This window comes from Strongylocentrotus purpuratus, unplaced genomic scaffold (genome assembly GCF_000002235.5).
Source record: "Strongylocentrotus purpuratus isolate Spur 01 unplaced genomic scaffold, Spur_5.0 spur5_scaffold_19, whole genome shotgun sequence".
Classification (NCBI taxonomy): Eukaryota; Metazoa; Echinodermata; class Echinoidea; order Camarodonta; family Strongylocentrotidae; genus Strongylocentrotus; species Strongylocentrotus purpuratus.
In genome coordinates, this window is record NW_022145604.1 from 10,413,427 (window position 1) to 10,436,294 (window position 22,868).

The 22,868-nt window shown below is 37.9% G+C and overlaps 1 protein-coding gene across 1 annotated transcript in view; it reads right to left on the minus strand.

The window, feature by feature from the left end:
• Window positions 1-22,868, minus strand: part of REJ7 (receptor for egg jelly 7) — a gene marked incomplete at its 5' end in the record, with an annotated part of 83,624 nt that overhangs the window by 42,431 nt on the left and 18,325 nt on the right. Inside the window, 11 exon segments of the mRNA NM_001098445.2 lie at window positions 769-996; window positions 1,394-1,598; window positions 2,918-3,074; window positions 3,904-4,463; window positions 4,992-5,133; window positions 5,999-6,004; window positions 6,007-6,021; window positions 6,023-6,261; window positions 19,470-19,576; window positions 20,440-20,574; window positions 21,457-22,732. Coding sequence (NP_001091915.2) covers window positions 769-996; window positions 1,394-1,598; window positions 2,918-3,074; window positions 3,904-4,463; window positions 4,992-5,133; window positions 5,999-6,004; window positions 6,007-6,021; window positions 6,023-6,261; window positions 19,470-19,576; window positions 20,440-20,574; window positions 21,457-22,732 — 3,070 coding nt within the window.

Sequence of the window (22,868 nt, forward strand, 5' to 3'; positions counted from 1 at the left end):
ATATTGGGTATTTAGGATGACTAAAGGTATCATAATGCTTAAAGTTCTGAAGCTAAATGGAATTGTCTGAAAGCTGGATGTTGTTAAATGCAGATGTTATGAAACATTTATAGTTGTGGGTAGTCCGGGTATAGACAATCATGAAACCAGAAACTGGATGAAACCCTACTACTAGGTCAGCGGCACTGCTGCAGTAGCAGCTTTTTCTTTCTTACATACGCTATTTTCTATAAAGAATCGTCATAGTTGTGGTCTAGATGATATATCTCCAGATTATGGATCACAAGGTAACAGGGTACAAATCCCTACAATAGCTCTCACATCCTTTTGTCAGACATTATTCTATATTTGCCACCCTCCACACAGGTGAAGTAACTAGGCACCTGGTAGAGGAAATCCCTTAAAAATGCAAGAGAGCCCATCACATTAGTTTGGCTAAACCCAGGTAATGATAGAACAGTACTTAGACAAATTAGTATTAAGTGCTACATTGTACAGTCAGACCTGCTTTAGTGACCACCTGTATAGAAAGACAACCCGTCTATAAAGACCACATTTTTTGTTTCCCTTGAATATGGTTTTTCATCAAAACCTGTACTGAAGGGACCTGCACATGAAGACCACCTGCCTATAAAGACCACTTTTCTTCTCTCCCTTGGGTGGTCTTTATATACAGGTTTCACTGTATATTGTTTAGCAAGTATGATCAATTAAGTGATGGTTAATTAGTATAAAATATTATTACTTTTAATTATTATGATTACTAACCTGCAAACAAGTAGTTGGTTTGGTCTCCCATGGACCAATTGAAGAAGAGATTATTTCCTTCATCCACTGTCACGGTCAGTATGGACATGTTACCGAACGGGAACGTGTAGACAGGATGGTCAAAGTATAGCCCCGTAGGAGAGATCACAACGATGAAGGGTGTCCCCAGCGACTGGCTGACGTTGGTTAGGAGATTGTAGGCTGTGACGCTGACATGGTATTCGCCCTCTGTGTGTGAGAGAGTGTGTGAACTGGAATATTAATTATTTCATATTCCATATTGATGGTCAAAGGAAAGACCAGTAAGAAAGATCACAATGATGAAGGGTGTCCCTAGAGACTGGGAGACGTTGGTTATGAGATTTTAGACTGTGACGCTGATATGAAATTCACCCTCTGTGTGAGAGAGAGTGAGAGAGAGAGAGTGAAGGGGAATATTCCTTATTTTGTATTTCATATTACCGGTATGCACTTTGTTTCCTAACACCTGCATAACACTTGAGGATTCAGCTTGAGATTGTAATAAACTGTAACCATAACATAACTACAAGTAGTCCGTTGAGAACCTGAGGGTGTTAATGGAAAGGAAACGGCCAAGGAGACGATAAGTGGCATAACAACCTACCTTCTGTGTAAACATGGGTGCCTAAACCATAGTAATTGCTGAATAGACCCAGCTGTCCTTCGATCACCTCCTCATAGCCGTCTCCGTAGTCGAAGGCAAAACTGATGTGAGAGCCCCAACACAGGGCACGGAAGACTACAGGATCAGTCTCCCAGTCGCCTGCATCAGTCTGCTCCAGGGATGCCCAGTTGTTGCCCTCATAAACCTGTAATGAAAGCAACATCGGCCAAGATATTCACTATCTGTCTTCAATATGTCCTCTTTATTTCACCTCAGACAAAGGCATGTCATTTAACGTATCATGAGGTATAACATAGCGGTAGCTTTGTGAATGAAATGGCATGAAAAGAAGTGCCTGGAACGCAAAGGCCCAAATTCACAAAGTAGGTTTAACTTAACCCATGGTTTAAACCCTCATTTACATAATCCATGGTTTAAAGATTAGCGCAACATAAGTGTACCTTGCCTTGGGCGCGTCTAATATTGGACTTCTGCATGTCTCACGATTATGCATACCTGCCAACCTGAGACAAGAGAAATTAGGAGTAAATTTTTCTGGATGGACTACGAGGTCGCGAACCACCGAAGGATTGGGGTAGTAGCCCGTAGATTGGGGGGGGGGGGGTACACATGGGGTGACTGCGGAACTAACGATCACGTTCGGGCTGCGCTGTGTACATCTTCTATGAGCGCAAGCGCGGATGTCGGCGTGATCTGGTTATCAGTGCTGTGTTATGCTTTAGTCTTATACATACATACATACATATTGGTATTTATTGAGCGCCTTTACATGAACATGCTCAAGGCGCTTTACATTTCAAAATACAAACATAATAGTTATATACTCTCCAAGTGCATTACACTCTAAAAATAAAAATTTAAAAAAAAAAAAAAAAAAAAAAAAAAAAAAATTAAATAAATTAAATTTTAAAAAAAATCGAAGTTTTGAGGGATGCAATCGGAATTCGGAGTTGGTATGAAAAATGCGGAGGAACTCCGCCTAAATCGGGGTGGTTGGCAGGTATGATTATGTTGCGCTAATTTTAGACCATAGGCTTTGTAAATGAAGATTTAAACCAGAGGTTAAATTTAAAATTCCTTTGTGAATTTGGGCTACTGTGCATAATTGTTGGAAATCATATGTTCATGCCATGTCAATAGGACACAGAGCTAGTAATAATCTCAATTACCTTGATTAGACTTTGTATCACAAAAAATAATGTCATCTCAACATTTAAATTAGATTTTATATTATTCACAGATGTCTTCAATTATGTTTTTTTCAGCAAACCTTTTTATGCCGACGTTTTGCTAATCTACCAAAGTTACAAGTACGTCTTTTGGACATCTCCATAAACCCTTGATCAAGCCAACAATGCTCTTTTCATGGATGTACATTTATTTAACATTTTAATGATTCAATCAGTCAGTTTGGTCATATCAAAAGATTTTCATGTTCAGATGAAAAAAATAAATAAAGGCGTCTGTAGGACTAGTCTTACGATATCAACATCCAATACTCACGCTAAGTTCCAGAGCTATAGGTACTTGTTGGACCACGAAAGGTGTGGGGTAGTGATAGATCAGGGGATTCTGCTGCAAGGCATTCCTAGCACTCACACTGATGTAGTATTCTCCAGGCATACCGAAAGTGTGGAGGACTGCACTGTAACTCCCATTGCTAATAAAGCGTTAGAGAAACAAAGATTTGTTAATGACGAGGAAATTAATAATATGTCACATAAACCAAGGTACTAAGAGTTCCCCACACATGACCAAACAAATATCTATTGTCAAATTATATGCAGAAGACATTAAGTGACATATATTTTGAATGAAGCCAACAGAACAATATTCATCTGAAGATTCAAGTGTCATCAAATCTATAAATGTAGATTGAACTCGATGATAAAAGAATATCCAATTTCTCAAAGGGCAAAGGCAATTTGACTTGGTTTAAACCAAGAATAAACATGTTCTCTAATTAAAATCACTTAGCCAATCATGTACTTACTTGTGTTTAGTGGTGAAATTAATTAAGCAAAAAGTGATGGCTACATGTAATAGAATTATCTAGATAGACGGCGCTATATAAATGCCTATTATTATTATTATTATTATTATATGCACAGAAGCTTCCTTAATCCTTTTGACAAATGAAATAAACAAGATGGTCCAAAAATATCACAGATTTTACTCTGAATATGTAGTAATAATGATAATTAATTGTTTTTGTATAGCGCATAAATACATAGGCATACTTGCATGTCTCTATCTGCTTTACAGAATAAAATACAGGAGTTGAAAAGGTGTATTGGATTCATAATTGTAAAGTCTTACAAAGAGCTAAATAGATATGTTTTCAAAATACTTCTGAACTTTCTATATGTTTCTATATTTCTAAGGTATTCCAAAGCCATAAGTATATCTTAAATTATCATTATTAAAATTTTAAACTGGAACTTCGGCGAAAACACACCTTTCAGCTGCATTTCTGATTCCATTCTTACCTGTGAATGACCGTTGTGGGTCCTGTCATATCATTGAAATCCCACGTGAAAACGATGTCGTTGCCAGTAGCAACGGTGGCCTCGACGGTGATGTTGTCAACAGCATTGACCAGCCACGAATTTGCTGTTACGATCGTAAGCCCTGTGATCCTCTCTTCCACTCTCACCACTGTAGAGCCATCCATGTCGGAAACACCATTGGAAACCGTTGCAGCAACTGCGTATTCACCTAGGTCTGCGTAGTGTTTCGACAAAGCAAAGACATACGTTGCTGGCAGGGTGGAATGGTCAATCGACTCAACGGACATGTCTGGAGAATCGGACGTCACTTCAGCTGCCGTGCCGTCCCCAAAATGGACGCTGAATGAGAATTCCGGTCCGCCTTGTACTCGAAGTAAGATGGTAGAGTTTAGTCCATGTAGAACGGGACTACTGGATAGAACGAGACTTGTGATTGGCTCTCGGAGGGTGGTTAGGGTGTGAGTCGAGGTACGGGATATCTCATTGGAGGCCGTGACAGTGAGGTTGTAAGTTCCTGGCATGCTAAATGGAATATAGGCCTATAGTTGAATTTTAAAAGAGGGAAAACAACGGGGAAAAGATGATGAAATATTTCAATTTCATCAATGCAAACAGATGATATGAAAATAAATGTTTCACAAAATAATAAGCTGAGAATTAATGCGATGTTATCAAACTCATATATAATTTGATCTATTGCTCTATAATCCTTCACACAATTTGAGATATTGGAAAACAAATTTAAAAATCAGAATGAAATAAACCCCCATCTTTTTTTCAACAACATGTAATACTACACCATCTTTTTGCATCCATTTGACAATTCATGACATCATGTAAGAATAAAGATCATATAAACTGCCCATAAATCAAAGCAACCTGTAAAGTACACATAGGCCTCTAGAAGAAAAACCAACATGAGAACTTGGCAATTTAATCTGATTAATGGGAAGCCTGAGATGAATTTGGCTAGCAACAATAGAAAATAAGTGTGTCAAATATCAATATAAAATCACATCCCACAGGGTAATTGAAGCTTGTTAAGTAAGACTTGGAACCTAACTCACCAGCGTGTTGGTTCCTCCGGTTGTCATCCTGTAGTTACCAGAATCGGATGATGAGTTGGACACGAGAGGGACAATCACCCAGTCATACCTGATACTTGAGCCAGAAGAAGGCCTTAGTTCCCATGTCAGAGTAGTTAAAGGCCTGCAAAGACAGTCGTGCAGGGGGCGTTTCACAAAGCTTGTCATCAGTGACAAATGACAGTTTTTGTTATAAGCTACTGAAATCCTTGCTTCTGATTGGTTATCAGTAGATTTGTCACTGATTTTGTCGGTTGTCATTGAAAAAATGCTTTGTGAAACGGGTCCCTGAATAGCATCAAATCAACAGGATCTACAAAACATGCTCTGAAGCGATTGATCTGCATTTAATATTAATCTTCAACCCTAAACTAAATATTATACATACATGTAAACCTATGACTAAAAATTAATCCTTAACCTAACCCTAGACCCACCTCGAAACCTAACACTAAACCTTACCCTACACCTAACCCTAAACTAACCCTAAACCTAACCCTAAACGTAAACCTAAACCTAATCCTAAACCTAATCCTAAATCTAACCCTTCCTACTTTTCTGTGATACTGTATATAATAATAATAATAATAGCTCACATTTATAATGTGCCTAATACTTTGTTTCTAGGCGCGGAACATATTATTACCCGGTCATCGGATTCAGGCTTACCCGCACACAAGGTATGCACATTCTCCACTCCCTGGGGAGCATTCCAGCCAGTCGCCATTTTACAAGCGCCATTGCTAATCAAACCACATTAGCTTTCGCATCCTACCGGGTACCCATTTTAACACCTGGGTGGAGAGTGGCAAATGTAGATCAATGTCTTGCCAAAGGACATTAGTGCCGCGACGGGACTTGAACCGCGGACCTCGTGATCCACAGTCCGGTGACATATCCACTCGACCACGACACCTCTACTGCATTTGCAAGCTTTTTAAATTATGGTTGGAATTGACAAATATACGATACGCGATACCTGAACTTACCACACAAATCTGGACAATAGGGGACCCAGCACGCTGATGTCCGAAACACTCTCTTGGACACTGACCACCGAAGTGGACTGGACAGTTTCATTGTCCATGTCCACAGCAACAATGTCCACCAACCAGACCCCAGGGACGGAGGATGAGTGTGACCAAACCACTTCCGGGATGGGGCTTCGTATCGGCATGGTAACCGTCTCCGAGCTGGTGCTGTTGTATTGGTAGGTGACTTCTAAGCTCTGTATGGAACGCCCAGAGAGAAGCTAAATGTAAAAACAAAAATGAAAAATATAATAATAATGATTATAATGATGATGATGATGATGATGATGAAGATGATGATGATGATGATGAAGATGATAATGATGATAATAATGATCATATTAATAATAATAGTCAACCCTTCATGTACCTATGCACTTCCAAAGAAGTTTGCATATTATTACCCTAGCTTTAGCTCCAGCAGCGATAATCATCGCACAGTGCATTCCAAGGAATCAATCATGCTAAGTACCCATTTAACGCCTGGGTGGAGAATGGCAAATGTGGATCAATGTCTTGCTAAAAGACGTTGGTGTCAGGCTGGGATTCGAACCCTCAACTCTTGGATTGAGAGTCAAGTGAATAAACCACTGTTACCATAACACCACCAAAATAAAGACAAAGATAATGAAATGGGTATCATGTCATGTGAAACAGTTAAACACACATGAAATTTATGAATTTTTGCTTCTTTGGGGAGCTCTTCTTTTCATCATATCGTAATCCCACCATATAAATCATAAAGCATAGCAATCCTTCAGTAATAAAATACTGAATGGATACTGCTAATGTGTACATGTAGCTTTATGTAAACATGCAGTACAGGAAAGTAATATTCCAATGTTGTGATGACCTACAGTTAGGAACTATCCCCAGATATGCAGTTAAGAACTGAATCTATCATACTCCTTCTAAATTTGATGTTTTTAGTGCTTTTTGTAACTCAAGAATAAAACATGGAGTTGGTTGAGGTAGGGCTTTTGTTGAATACTTTAAGGTGTAAGTTTTAATATGTCACATTCTCAAGAAACAGTAACCAGGACAAATCAATTTGGCATATATACTTAAAAATTAATAAACCTGGTAAGGATATTACTAATTTAGTTTTCACTGTAAACCAAAATTATCCCCTCTCTAGAGCTCTTTCTCTCTCCCTATCTCCCTCCTTCCCTTCTCTCTTGCTCCCCCTCCCCCCTCCCCCCTCCCCCTCCCCCCTCCCCCTCCCCCTCTCTCTCTCTCTCTCTCTCTCTCTCTCTCTCTCTTCCTCGGTCCCTCTCCCTCTCTTCAAGTCTTCAAGAAAATTAATATTTTCCTTCCTTTTTTTAATACATATTCCAAAGAAATTCTAAAAGTGCAAGTTGTTTGGGAAAAGTAACCAAACTGTTTAACTATGTTTACAATGGTATCAAATTTAGCTCTCTATCATGACAATGGTCCTCAATTGTTGCATATCTACAAAAAGTCCATTGTTTTCAAAATAGCAATATTTGATTCATTAAACAGAAATAATAACAGCTGCCAAGTTATTTCGCCGTATTAATTCTCAGTGCGAATAATGTCCTATTCCGGAATCCTATCCAATTATATTATATAGAAGGTAAATAAGACGCTTGCCAAATTTGTGATCACATGGACGGAGCATGTTCGCTAAATGTGACCAATCGGAACATCGCAGGGAGGGCAATCTTCACATACAATTGTCTCTAAACAAAGAACAAGAAACGCAACATGCTTGGCACCCTGACAAATTTACGCAAGATGGATACGATGGTTTTGATTTTGTAACATATGCTTTTGTTTGTGTTTATTTTTCCTATTTTTTTTATCTTCACTTGAAAGTTATTATCACATCAACCTCCAACTGCAAGCATTCTTTTTACTATTGTCTTCAACTGCATATTTAACATTTCTGTTGCATCAATGGCTGATATAAACAGATGTTAGCCAAGATTCCCCAGGTTCAACATTACCATTTGTTGAATTTTGACCTGTGAGCTTCAATAGGCCATTTTCGTAATGTAACCAAATTTAATGCATAAGTCTTTGTGAAGTGCCTCAATACAGATCATTTTCTTCACCTGATAAGAATAATAGTATTTCAATAGACAGAATCTGAACTGCATTCATTACTTGTTGCCAGGTTGGACAACATGATGGCTTGACCTACCTAGCAACACTTAATATATGCAGTTGCATTCTGACTATTGAAATACTATTATTCCTATCAGGTGAATGAAATAATTTGTATTGAGCCACTTCACAAAGACTTATGCATTAATTTGGTTACATTACGAAAATGGCCTATTGTTTGGAATGCATCTTCCATTTTCCATTGTGCATCATCAACAAATATTTCTTTTGTAGTTTAAGTTGCGCATTCCCCCCCCCCCCCCCCACCAAATCTGGCATACCTTCAATACATAACAAACACAAAAAAGAATATGTCCCATAATTGTCCCACCCCCCCCCCCCCCCCCCCCCCCCCCCCCTCAACGTCACTTACACCCAGTGTTGGGTTTAACTGAACCAGTGGAATAGGGACCTGAGAGAGAATGCCCATTAATTTGGTTTCAGCAGTTAAAACTATCTGCTAGAAATTACTTTATTACCAGCCTACATATACTTGACTGATCTCTGAGAAGTGACTTCCGGTAACTTATGTTTTTAAGTAGCCCAAACATTGTGGAGCAGTGTGTGTGCATGCAGCGCTATGTAACCACATGGAAAAGGCGCTATATCTTTTGGATTGGATTGGAAAAAATCAGAAAAAATCAGAAAAAAGCAATTACAAGGACACACTTCATTATCTTCATAGCAATTACGAGACAAAGAACATTGCAATAATGATCTAGCTCTAGTTGATTATCATTTAAACCCCATGGATTAGTTACACATCAAAGATTACACTCAGGAAAAAACCATAAAAGAGATAAACAATTTTTTGCCCGTTGCATTTAATTTTCCAAATGTTTTTTTATTAGCAGTTATAGATATGAAAGATTCCTAGGCATATACATTTTCACATGCTACCTCACAAACTATCAGATTCTTTTAATATAACATAAACATAATGTATTTCTCTGAAATTTTCTTTTTCTTTTTATCAATCAACACACTGAAATACTGGTCAAAGGTCACATTTATTTCTTCTAGTTAAATGTTATTTCATATTGTAACATGGAGAAGACGAATAAACATTTTAGCAGGCTACCGGTAATCTGTTTTCTTTTTCTTATAATGATTCAATAATAACTTTTCTTAGATCTATCAACACGTTGAAAGGCCCATTAAAGATCATGGGTCATTGGTTATTCAACATTACTTCATATTATTTCATGACAAAATTGAAAATGTCAACATTTCAGCAAGCACCTCTGTACAATCTATCATCATCAATAACCTTGCAAAAGTAATCAATTATATTCATTAAACACAAGCCTGATAACAAGGAAAATATACACGGGGGCTCGAAATGCCAAAAGAGCCCCTGTAAGTCATAAAAGAGCCCCCAAAAATTTGCATAGAGTTCAATGCAAAACATATTAAAGAGTGTTTTTTTCATGCAAGCAAGCTTGAAAAGTAACCCCTGAAATGTTTTTAATATTTTATCCCTGCGCTGATAAGTATACATGTACATGCTACTCCACTCTATCAAATTAATAGAGAAATGAATGCCACTAACAAAACATGATCTACAAAACAGATGGTAAAAATGTTTTGCATGTTTAGACTGCAGGAAATCTATACAAAGCCCTACAAAGAGACATTGTTAAGAACAGTCGTATGTGAAAGAGGCGTACAGACTAGAAAACAGTGTCATATAAAGAAACATATGAAGAGGTCAACTGACGCGACAGCTGGCCGATCTTCAGCGCATGCTCAAGATAAGAACCGCCAAGTTATATAACTTTGGTACAATATGTTGTGTTAAACCAGAGCAGGATATCGATTCTTAATCGAGGATCCGTTCAAAGTGATGCTCTAAGATCTTTTCGCTACATGATGTTCCATTATAGGCATTCAGACTAGAAAAACGGTAATTACTTAACATATAGCTATACGATGTTAAACTCCAGTAGTCTGAACACTGGGGGTTTGGAAGATGTTGGCACTAGGATTTGTTTTGGATTCGTTCCCTGGGTTCATTGAGTGACCCAGATTTGTAACTTCCAAAGGGAATATAAACATGTGTTGAGAAAAAAAAATGATTGATAAATGGAATAGTTGATATGCTTCCAAGTTCCTGCAAGAAATGGAATCGAGGCCACTCCAAACACAACATGGACAGTCATTAGCTGTCAAATAAAAGACATTAAACCATGACTCAGCCATGCATTACACACGTACGCTTCCTCAATGGCTTTAAAGTTACACTGCAAAATTAACCAATTTGCAAGTAATAGTCTTTTAGACTCTAGCTAAGGTGTCTTAGTCCGTTATTTTAGTCACTTGACTAGAGATGTGAAGGTTGTGGGTTAGAGCCCTAGCTCCTTTGGAAAGACATATGAATCTAAAGTTGTCACTCTCCACCCAGGTGTTAATTGGTACCTGGACGGGAGGATTTCCTGGAATGCTGTCAGTATCAGATTTGGTAGCCAGCAAAAGCTAATCAAAAATTAGATTTTAGACTCCATTGAAAGTTTGTATTTGAATAGCTGAATATCATTATCATATCACTGCATATCTATAATTACTTATATCGGTAGTTTAAAAAGTAAAAAAAAGCCACACACCTAATTCTTCTTTTAAAGGTTAAATAAAGTAGGCTCTTCGAGCAACACCAGTAGTGAATCATAAGGAAAAAACCAGCACAGGGGTAAAACTTAGAGGCATCATCCTGTGAAATATACCTTTTTTTAGCCCTCATTAAAGAGATATCTTTTTTAATGGTAAGTAAATTCTAAATTCAGTGACACCCTAGACTGTAATGAGCCATTGTCTTGGAAATGAAAAATGACATCAAAATATAGAATCATGAAATGGATTCTTTTCTTACAAGATTATTTCTAAAAAGAGATTTAAAGGAACCATTAGTTAAAAATGAATAATGACCTCTATTTGTACAAAAGGTAAAACACCAAAATGATACGTTTCCTCTCCTTTCCCTGCTCCCTTTATCTGATTTACCGTCTAATGTCTTTGACCTTTAAAACAGGAGGTCAAATCTTCCAGAAGAAAATGACATATTGCTGGTTGGATGTCTGCTCTTCTACTGTTTCATTAAATGAGGTGTGGCATAAGGGATGTTGTGATGGTTTAATCCCCCTTCTGACAGTCACTGCTAAAGGGTCTGGGACCTGGGCCCCATTTTGTGAAACTTCTTATCAATAAAAAATTGCAATAACTGTTTTAAGCTACTCAATCATAGCATTTTATGAGAGCAAATCTGTAATAGAAATGTGACACTTTTTATTGATAACGAGTTTAATGAGATAGGGCCTAGGACCTCTTATCCAAAATTGATTTATTGCTTTCTACACATTCAATGACTCATTCGTCCACTGAGTTATGTTCATTATCAAAAATGATGCAACTACAAGACAAAATACATACTGGTAAGGCGAGGCGTCAAAAATATCGATACCAGCAGGCTGCCGCCTCACGTATTGGCGCATCGAGGCTGCAATTACGGCCGAAGCCTGGCTGGGGCAATTATTTTTCACTTATTAGCCCAGCCGGCTTGCGCCAGGCTGGGATCTGAGGCTCGGTTTCCATTCGAAAGGCGCATGCTTTTGTTCGGAGACCATTATGATGACATCATGAGTTAATTGAGGGTCCTACCGCCAGCGGTAGCCGGCTGAGCTAATTAAAAAAATGCAGCCAGGACGCACAAGTGCAGTTAGCTGCCGCTGGCTGGTATATTTATTTTTGACGCCTCGCCTAATTGATAATTATATTTTTTCCATAATACTGCAATATTTTCCATGAAACATATTAAGGGTTTTTTTTTTTTGCCAAGTTAGAATAAAATCAAAAAGGGACTAATCATTACATAATTTTACTAACATTTTCATGCATGTCCAAACAATTTTGAGGAAAATATATCAAACATCTGAAATATATGTTGAAAACTTACTTACAACGTAATCCAGTTAACAAAAAGAAATTTAAGACAGCTACACGAATGTACTTGTATTTTAGATTGATCAAGCTTACAAAAGCCAAATTAAATCAATGGTAAAAATGAAAATAGTAGCCTAAAGTTTAAGATTCTGACATAACCTAATATTTGATGGTATACTATTTTGTTGTGGCTTTAAAATATAAAAAAAATCTGTATTACGAAAGGCCCAATAGGCCATATTTGTAATGTAAACAGATTTAATGCCCAAATCTTTATTAAGAGCCTCGTAATAAATTATTTCATTCACCTGTTACAAATAATTGTTTTCCAATAGTTAGAATGCGAATTGCATAAATTATGTGTTGTTAGGGAGGACATGCCATGATTTTTATCCTACCAAGCAACAGTTAATATATATGCAATTTGTATTCTGACTATTGAAATACAATTATTCATAACAGGTGACATAATATATAACAAGGCACTTTGCAAAGTTTTATGCAATAAATTTGATTACATAACAAAAATTGTCTTTTTCTTGTCAACTAAGATTCATTTCATTATTTCTCCCGATGGTATTTCTCTCAAAGACATAAATCAAGAATATTGAGCAAGCCCCATTTCTAGGGAACAGATTACGAACACATAAAGATATAAACAATGTTGAAAAGAAAAAAAAGAAAAGACATATGAATACAATATGAAATACAAATATTTTTCTTTTTCTCAGAAATCTTGTTGAAAACATATTGTTTTAATGCAGGGTGACAATACGAACGGCTCTGACCCCCCCCCCTCACCCCCTCCCCATGTCAAATAAAAAGAAACACATAAATGTATAAATAGTCCTTCCTTATAAGATCACATTTGTTTTATAGTCACAATAATGCGCATTAAAAAAGAAAAAGGGATTTCCTAGAAAATCTTATTGTTCAAATGTAGTACACCTCCAAGAAATGAAAATTTTGTGAAAGTATGAAGTATGATCACCCCCGTGGGTTATTTTACAGAGGTGGTGCCAATTTTCTATCTCCATTTAGTATGAATAGTATTCCCGCAAGACCTGCATTTCAAAACAAATAATCAAAGGTAAAGATATTATGAAATATACATGTACAGAGTTTTAACAAAAGTTGATTATTAAAAGAGAAGGTTGAGTTCTGGGAAGAGGTGAAAAATAATTTGTGAGCGTTATCATTGTTATTATGCAAGTGTGGGGAAACATCAGATAAGAACTCAACTTTATCTTTAAGTTTGGTTAACAAAATAAGACCACTAATGTTTCCCATAATTACAACATAAGATATTCTAATAACGTAAACAATGGACTCTCACAAATCTTTGCATTGCTTCCATAAATTTCATGACATAATTTCATGAACATTTCATTCATAAACGTAATCACTTAATTTTATCAACATCAAAGGAACTAGCTATGACGCTAGCTATGACGCTAACTATGACGCTAACTATGACGCTGGTACTGTCAATCCCACCATGTAGCCCTATTATCAATTTGAAATATTTCATCTTCCCATTTCTGCTCGAAGTCTTCCTCTCATAATTTCCATGTCCACAGAAGGCGCGTCCTCATCAGCTCGAGATTGCCAAATAGCCCGCTATTTCTGATTGGGAAAATAATCCCGAAGTTACAAATCGCTTGAGATTTGACCTCGGAACTCAACCTTTAGAAATTAGCTCAAGATATTTTGCTCAGCGTTAGCGCATAGTGCGAGTCTTCGGTCTGGTGATGACGCACCAGACAAATAGCTGGATATTTTGCCAAATAGTGGGATATTTTGCAAACTATCCCAAGATATCTTGGGATGACAATCCCGACCAAATATCCCGCTAATTGCTACTTTGGTCTGATGAAGACGCAAATTGGCTGGATAGTTTGCGATCGGGACAGTTCAAATAGCTGGATATTTGGCAATCTCGAGATAGTGAAAACAGGCCTAGAGTGCATTCTAATTTCTATCTTGTCTTCCCTTCACATGTCCTGCTGTGAAGCAAGGCCTTTAAAACAATACAGATCAAGAGGGGACATTCCTTCCAATTCCACTAAATTTTCCATAAACGAGGGCTGGGTCATGTTTGTAAAACAATACAATTGTATTTTCCTCAGTCATTAAAATACCAAAGTTCAGTGGTGAGGCCAGTGAAACAAATTCACACTTCATACTACCGAATACCATGGGAGACCAAAATTTCCCTTTGCTTCTTCCTTCTTCATTCCAAATGGAAAACGTGAAGGAATTTCAACAATAGGATGCTGTTCTTCTGTTCTTCGGTTATGTCATGGGAAGTTGACAGAGATACTTATATAAGTACTGAAATACACATATTTGTTTTTTCTTTGACTTCTGCATTTTCCCCAATTTTATGAGTTATTCTGTGGGAAATGTAGAGGAATTTTTGACAATTTCATCATGGTTTTGGTTCTTCTCCCAACTCCAGAAGTTCTGGGTCATTCTTTTCCAAGTCTTTCTTCTACTTTATTTCTTTTAAAAGAAATTTTTTTCATTTATGTGAATGAGATGATCTATTTCACAAATTACATTCTGCTGAATTTTAAAGTGAAGGGACAACATTTGTCACCATTTTTTATATATTTCATAACGAAGGGTCTAATTGTTTTGTGATTGTAATAACAATTCTCTAGCATTCAGCCTTAATGGTTTTATATCATCATAATATGATTCTTCATATTACTTTATGATAAACAGGGAAACAATCATTTACCTCTCAGTCCCAAATCTGACATAACATTTCCCTAGCACATATCTCCCATTTGTTGGTTCATTTGACCTGATCTTTTTTTTTTCAAGGTCAAAATGCTCTTTAAATGAATTACATTTGTTTAACGAGAATCAAGGATGTAAAAGAATTATTCCTTTGATCTTTCCAAGAAAATAGCTCCCTTTGTGTACGCAACCCAACAGGACAACAAACGATGATGACAAGTCTCATGGCAAGAGCCCAAAACAAATTAAATCAAGAAAATAAATCCATATCCACGATTCCAGCAATCAGTTTACAAGCAAGGTTGATGGAAAGACAGATGTCATAACAAATATCGCAGCTGGGTCTGTACTGCGCCAAGTTCCAGAAAGTTATTTCAGCATTATCAGTATATAGAAGATATAAACTTTGAGTATTGTCCATCTTTATACATGCATAGCCAGCCCTAAATGCATTCAAGACTCACTACCTTGCAAAAAGTTATTTTAAAGATACTATGTCCCTTTTGCAGCCAACATCAAATTCTGTAGACCTTTGCAGGAATTATGAATATGCCATGTATGTCCTATCTGTGAAATTTAAACGTTAGCATTGTCGTAATATTCAAATTATGCAAGGAAACCCGTTTACTTGCTAGACTTTACTGTCAGACACTATTGAGTGACTGACTGGCTTTTTTCTTCTTTGGTAAAAGCATACATAAAATGAACTGTAAAGGGTACATGAGCATTTTTCTACATCAATAAGCCACTTCTTGACCAAAATTAACCTGATTGAATATTTGTGCAGCATATAACGTACAACCATTCGGTACATTGGTCTGAAAATCAGACTATTAATTACTGGCTCTATAGCTCCTAAGTCGATTCGACAACTAATAGTTGTTATTTTCCCACTTAAAGACAATTTCAACCCCCCTTTTTTTAGGGAAGTTCTAAATTAGTATTATCTTTCAAATGCCGTTGGAATTTAACCTTTCAATTTTTGGGCCTGCAAATGGGACATAGTACCTTTAAGATGCAGAGTTTTCAAAATTTCTTTTGACAACTTGAAACTGGGCATGATGCATGTATTTTCTGCAGTGCATCAGGGTGTTTTTTTTTAGGAACATGCACTGTTATTTTGAATTCTCTTGAAATGTATTGTGCATGATGCACTAATTTCCTATGATCTTACTTTAACTATTTATGCAAGATATACATCTTTAACGTGAAAGCTGCTTAATGAAAATGAAGCCAAGTTCTGGTCCTGTAATATTGCAGCGTTATAGAAAATAACTAAAGGTTACTTTGAGAGGCTTATTATTTAGTGCAAACGACAAGATATTGTGTATTGTGGAGCTATCATGCACAATACACAGTATGAATTTTATTCTTACTGTAACCAATAATACCTAAGGAATTCCATTGTTCTCATGTGCAATATGTTTATACATTATACTGTACTCATATCACGCTTGCGATTAGCGCACTGCCAAGACTCCAATTGTAATACTTTTTAAAACTTTTTAATACTTTTTAATACTCAATACTCAATACTCAATACTCAATACTCAATACTTAATTACAATTTTTCCTATGTTACAGTTAATTGAATTCACGTATCTGTATACATTTTATTTGTTTATATGTCAACATTTATTCATTTTTGCTAGTAATATTTCATATCTTGTATTTTTTTAAAAATCTTTTTTTGTTGTTTTGTTTTCTAGTTACTACTTTAATGTTTTAACTTAAAAATGTATTCATTGTTATATATTTGTCCTCTTTTGCTATGTTATCTTTATGTTTTTGAATGCTTTTTATATTGATGTAAACTTGCATTTTTAGTCTTCGGACTTGTTGACAAGTAATGAATAAAACCTTATTTCAACTTGAACTTGAACTTCAACTATGGAATCCTCTCAAAATTGATTCAATCTTGATGAAAATAACAACACCTGTTTAGGGATATACACCACATGCAGTTATGGGTATATATGGGACTGTGGACAAATGTGGGCATCAAAGTTTGGTCCAACGTTTGAAACAACTTCTTGTCATGTGTGGAACATGCCAGTATTTCAAGAAGAATTAATATCAAGTGACATTGCTACTGTGATATTCTATCATGGAGGAATAAACAGAATGAGAATGCTCACAAATTATTTCTCACCTTTAAAGCCCATCTGCACTGGTTTATCTCATCAAATCAGCTCTCAATTAACATAAGAAAAAGAGGATCATGGGGGACCAACAGGCACCGATTAGGCTTTGTTTGCTATATAGAGGGCGCAAGTAGCTATAAGTAGTGCAGTAGGGCTTTAAGCAAGACTCAAGAAAAAGTGGATCATGGGGGACCAACAGGCACCGATTAGGCTTTGTTTGCTATATAGAGGGCGCAAGTAGCTATAAGTAGTGCAGTAGGGCTTTAAGCAAGACTCGACCTTCTCTTTAAAGTAGAGGAAGGAATCTCATTACAAAAGTCAAGGTCACATTACAAAACTCAAGTTCAAATATTGAAACTTGAAAGGGTAAGATAACACCATTCACGGTGTTATATTGCAGGTGAAGATGCGGGTATTCTCCCAGCTATTTTGGTCCCGTCTGCGGTTTCTGTGGTTTTGCGGGGCGTTGCGTGAGCTCCCATTTAGCCCCCTGCTGGGGAAACCCAGCATCTTGGATACCCCTCTCTAGTTCTTCTCATTGTCTTCCATTGTTATCTTCTTGACGGATGGGACATACCAACCAAATTACCCATCATGTAATAGAATCCACATCTGTTGTGTAACTAAGCCGTCAGTTGCTTTGACGAGAGCCAGAGAGAAAGAACCAATGGCTCAAATGGACAGGTTGGAGGGTTATTGTGAGAAGACCACCTTCTTTGTTTTGATTGGTTTAGTTTTGATTTGTGTTGTTTTGGTTTGTTTTGTTTTATTCCCCATTTAGTATCCTAATGCTGTTTTCTTAGTTTTGTCATGTTGTGCAACATTTTCAATATTAACTCATAAACAGTTCAGAGTTGTCATAATTTTTTTAAATTTATCAGTTTTCATCCTCAAATCAGCAAGAACTAATATTGTTAACAACACTTTCATAGTTTGAAAAATATACATATGTTTATTAAATGAACCAATGTAATAATAATTATTTAACAAAAAATTGCTCTTATTCAAGAAAAAAATGACCTTTTCTGCCAATGTATATGCGTAAGGATTATGGATCACACGATAACGCAAAAAACATTGCCAACATGAGACACTGTACTGCTATGGATTAACAGACATTGAAGGTACAAGAATGAAGCATTTGCACTCATCCATCCCTCTCATGTTATATCCTTTTTCAATTTGTACTATACATTCTATCACACAACACAACACATTGATGGGCTTTCAAATTTAATTTTTCTCTTCTCTCTATCTCTCCCTCCCTTTGTCTCTCTCTCTCCCTCTCTCTCCCTCTCTCTTCACTATCCCTTTCTCTCTCACCCACCAACTCCCAATAGGCCTGTTTACTAATGTATTCACGGACCTTTAAATTTGCACACGGTTGTAAGCTCTGGCAAACAAACCGAGCGCAGTGTCTGCTACGGCCCTGCTACACACACTTTGTATACGGCGATGTGGGGAATGCGAGGAAAAAAAGGCTGATCATCGTCCTAATAAACTTCGTTTAAAACTGTTTGTTTTCCAACCTTAGGGTATATAATTAAAATAAATATAGTTTTTCTCAGTTGTACATGACAAATCTTCGATTTTATTTTCCGAAATCCGACGAAATATCGCAAAAATGGGAGGTAAGCATTGCTGTTACGGCACGTGTAACAGCGATTCACGGTACGCAGACAGACCCCATATGAATGGTGTGTTTTTCATCCCGTTCCCCAAACCAAAGACGAACATGGAGAAGTGTAAAATATGGATTAAGAATTGTGGAAGAAAGGACTTTGGAATCGACATATTATATGCTTTGAGTTTCTTTCTGTCGTAGTCAGTTCTATTTACTATCAGGTAGTTGAAAATGTCGTATAATCCGAAATCTGGTATACTTTCAAAGTTCTCGGTGTAGCCGGTGATTTTCATTGGGTCGTCGAACGAGCACCCCGCACGCTCCAACTTCTCCCGCAGCGACCGTGCGGAGTCGAAGCTCGCAAGGTCCGGGTCTTGGGGCAAAGCGATATCGGCCACAGCAGTCGCAAGTTGAACTAGTTTCTGTTTGTTGTACCCTGATGTCGTAACTCCTCTCTTTCTTAAATAATCGGTGAGCTCCTTCACTGTCCACTGCGAAAACGGCTTGCTGGAACTACAACTCGATGTCGAAGGCGATGCCATTGTAGAAATTAGGGTGAAAAAACGTCGCGGTCGCTAGCAATGGCTTTGTATGTGTATAGCGTAGCGGGCATGGAAAAACAATGTGGCGACCGTGCCGCACCACGCAAAGCTTGCCCTACGTAGTAACAATCGCTAGGGTGCGAGGGATTATGACGTCACTCGCATATCATTAGTAAACAGGCCTATTCCCCCTCTCCTCTCCCCTCTAGCTCACTATCTCTCTCCCTAGCTCTCTCTCCCACTCCCCTCTTCCCTCCTCACCCCTAGCTTCCCTCTCTCCCTGAAAAGTTTTTTAAAAAGGTACTTACAGAGAGTGTGAATGAAGTGGTTGCATTAACTTCAACATAATGAGGATGGGTGAGCAGAAAAGGACTTTCTGAGGCATTATTCGGCACATGAACAGTCTTCTCATCCACTGGAAGGAAAAGTGAAACAAAAGTCATAAGAAATAATGCTTCTAGCACTACCAAGACAGAATACTATTTGTAACACTGTGATATGACATATGTTAACCTACATGATGCCGAAAAGTTTGTTTCTACAGTAAGTATCATAATTGAAATTTTGTACCCAAGTATTTAATTATGTTTGGTACTTTCAATGTTCATTTTGTTTTAAACCATGTCCCATAATATCCACCTTTTAACTAAATATTTGTATAATTTTACGTTAACCTTGATTCCAAGTATAAAGACTTGCATCTGCTCTGTATTTTTGATTTGCATGTATATAGGTCGTGGGTTCGAACCCCGGCCTTGTCATACCAAAAGACGTTAAAAGACGGGAGTTGCTGCTACCTTGTTTGGCGCTCAACAATAGGGCATAGAGCTGCTCAGTGGCTGCCGGGCTCACGATCAATTGGGCAAAAAGAATTTCCATTTTCGGTTGAATAAAATTTGGAGTGGACTTATTATTATTATTATTATTACTGGAATAAAATAAAATCTAACCTGAACTTGAACATTAAACTTGAAGTGTGTAGTTTGTAAACAGGTGGTCTTTAGAGTCAGGTGATCTTTTAGAAAGGTAGCTGCTGCTGCAGATTTTTTCACTGTACAGCCCCTCTTCACTAGTTTGGCAAAGAGGGATTAGACCTCCCTGCATGGTAACTGACAGGTGGTTATCTCATCAAATCAGCTCTCAATTAACATAAGAAAAAGGGGACCATGGGGGATCAATGGTCACCGATTAGGCATTGTTTGCTATATAGAGGGCGCTAGTAGCTATAAGTAGTGCAGTGGGGCTTCACACCCATGACAGGATATAAATCATCCTCACCTAGATTAGAAGCAATGAGAGTGCTGTTCTCTGTGACCTCATCACGTTCTAGGATGAAGATGCCACTGGATGTTGTGAGGTTCATCCCATCAAGGATCCAGTGATACAAGATATCATCTCTGCTGTTCATTGTTCCTGAAATTCAAGACAAAATGTGTGTAGTGACATGAATGTCCCTACTGCAGATCACAAGGTACAGGGTTCAAGTCCTGCTGCAGCACTAATGTCCTTTGGTAAGATCTTTATCTACATTTGCCATTATCCAGCCAGGTGTAAATTGGTACCTGATATGCTTGAGCGCTAGTTACTTTGGCAGCTCTGCTATAACCAGGGTAATATGTGTAAAGCACCATATAAATATCCATATTATTAATGATTTTGCATTTTTTCTTAGACAGTTATTACATAATATTATTTTGCTTCTACTAATATACCCAGCAACTACACTATACATGTAATTTCATTCCAACACACAAGGTGCTCACTGTGACTACACATTATTCTGGATTTAGCTTTGCTATCGATTCCAGTGCACAAAAAATTCAATTAATTCTTCCTACAAGGTAAATATTCACTACACCTGGGCGGAGAGTGGCAAATGGAGATACATACTAGTGCCTACATAGATCTTATAAAATCATTGGGGGAGATCATGTCACCTGAACAATATCTTAGTAAAATCAGGAATTTATTTGTTGACACTGCTGTACATTTTCTATGGAAGCCTGAAGAAACCTTGTCTTCTCTTCTTACCCGGTACCGTATCTGCACTTGTGCTGACCAGTTCAGTGTGGTAGGAAGGTCGCCTCTACTGTCTAACATCGTATTGGTGGAAGGGTTAATTCAATACCTAATGAGCACTTTACAGTTTTAATGAGAACTTGAACTATAAGTTAGATCACAATTTTTTGCAAAATCATTGACTAGGAAATCTCAAAATATGTGATAACTATTCTGTTGCAAATTATCTTTCAGATACATGAGGTGGAAAATGAAGAGTGAATGTTTTGGACTTACCATCAAAAGATGTGACAAGTGCCACTTTTCCAAGTGACAGAGGATACAGATGAAGTGTTAAGTTGCTGATTGGCTCCTGAACTAACAGTGTGACTACTGTGGATGCCTCAGAAACATTGTTGAACGCTGTGATGTTCACATAGTGCAATCCAGTCTCTGAGAGCAGTGTGGTGACCACAAACATTCCATTCTCGGTTGATTCTGACTGCAGTAGTTCTTCTTTCCCGGTCTCATTGATGGTGAACTTTACATGAGAGCCACGTATCACTCTGAGAGCGATTTGGGATGTCTGATTCAAGAGGGTCGGATGGACAGACTGAGATGAAAGTCCACTGATTGGTTCCTGGACCACCATCGATTGGTCAAGTCTTTGGGTCACCTCGCTGACCAGATTCAACGCGGTGACGCTAACGTTGTAGTCACCAACTTCCGTAAAGGTGTGATTGACAATGCTGAATATCAACCGTCCCGATGCGTCCGCTAGTCCAATGTCATCATATGTGCTTCCGTTCTGGAAGACCCAATGGAATGTGGGATCGGTGCCACTCTCTGTAGATGCTTCAAATGTTACAATCTGATCCAAAGGGACCACAAAGCCCTCTTCTGGAGCAGAGATGGACACACCTGTGATTGCTTTCTGCACCCGGACCACCTTCACAGTAGATGATTGGCTTACCAAGTTCTTCACAGTCACTTGCACAATGTATTGACCTTCAAGATCAAAGGCTTGGATGAAGCTTCCATTCTGTGTGGTGTCCGCAGCTATCGTCTCCCTGCCGAGCACAACTGTCCATTCGTAAGTCATGTTGTTGGTTTCAAATGGAACCACTGCAAGGATGGTCCCTTCTGATCCAAGGGGGTAGGAACTTGATGCTTCCAGCTGAACATCCTCAATGGACCTCTGCACAACAATAGCTTCAGAAAGTTCAGCCAGATAGGCAGTTCCGTTGCTCTGGATGCGCGTCTTTGGACCGTAGCTCCCTGAAAGGGCGTACTTGTGACTGAAGGATACAATGAGCTGGCAGCCGTCTCCGTAGCTTGCAGTGAGGTACATATTGGCAGGATTGGCTGATCCACCACTGATGAAAGTCTCGTTGACATCACGGAGGGACTGGTTGTAAACGATCCCGTCGTCAAATTCCAGGGAGAGGACAGCTTGCTCCCGATCGGCCGTCTCCATTTTAAGGCTGAAGATCAGACTCGTGTTGGGGTTTGTGAAATGAGAGCCTTCCACCAGAGACAAGCTCAGGTTGTTGATACCTCTGTTCATAACAATCTATGCAAAAAGAAAATTACCGGTATTTATGATCTGTGAGACTTGAGTTTTAAAGCCCATCTGTACTTGTTTACAGGAGGGATTAGACCACCCTGCAAGGTCACTGACAGGTGGTTATCTCATCAAATCAGCTCTC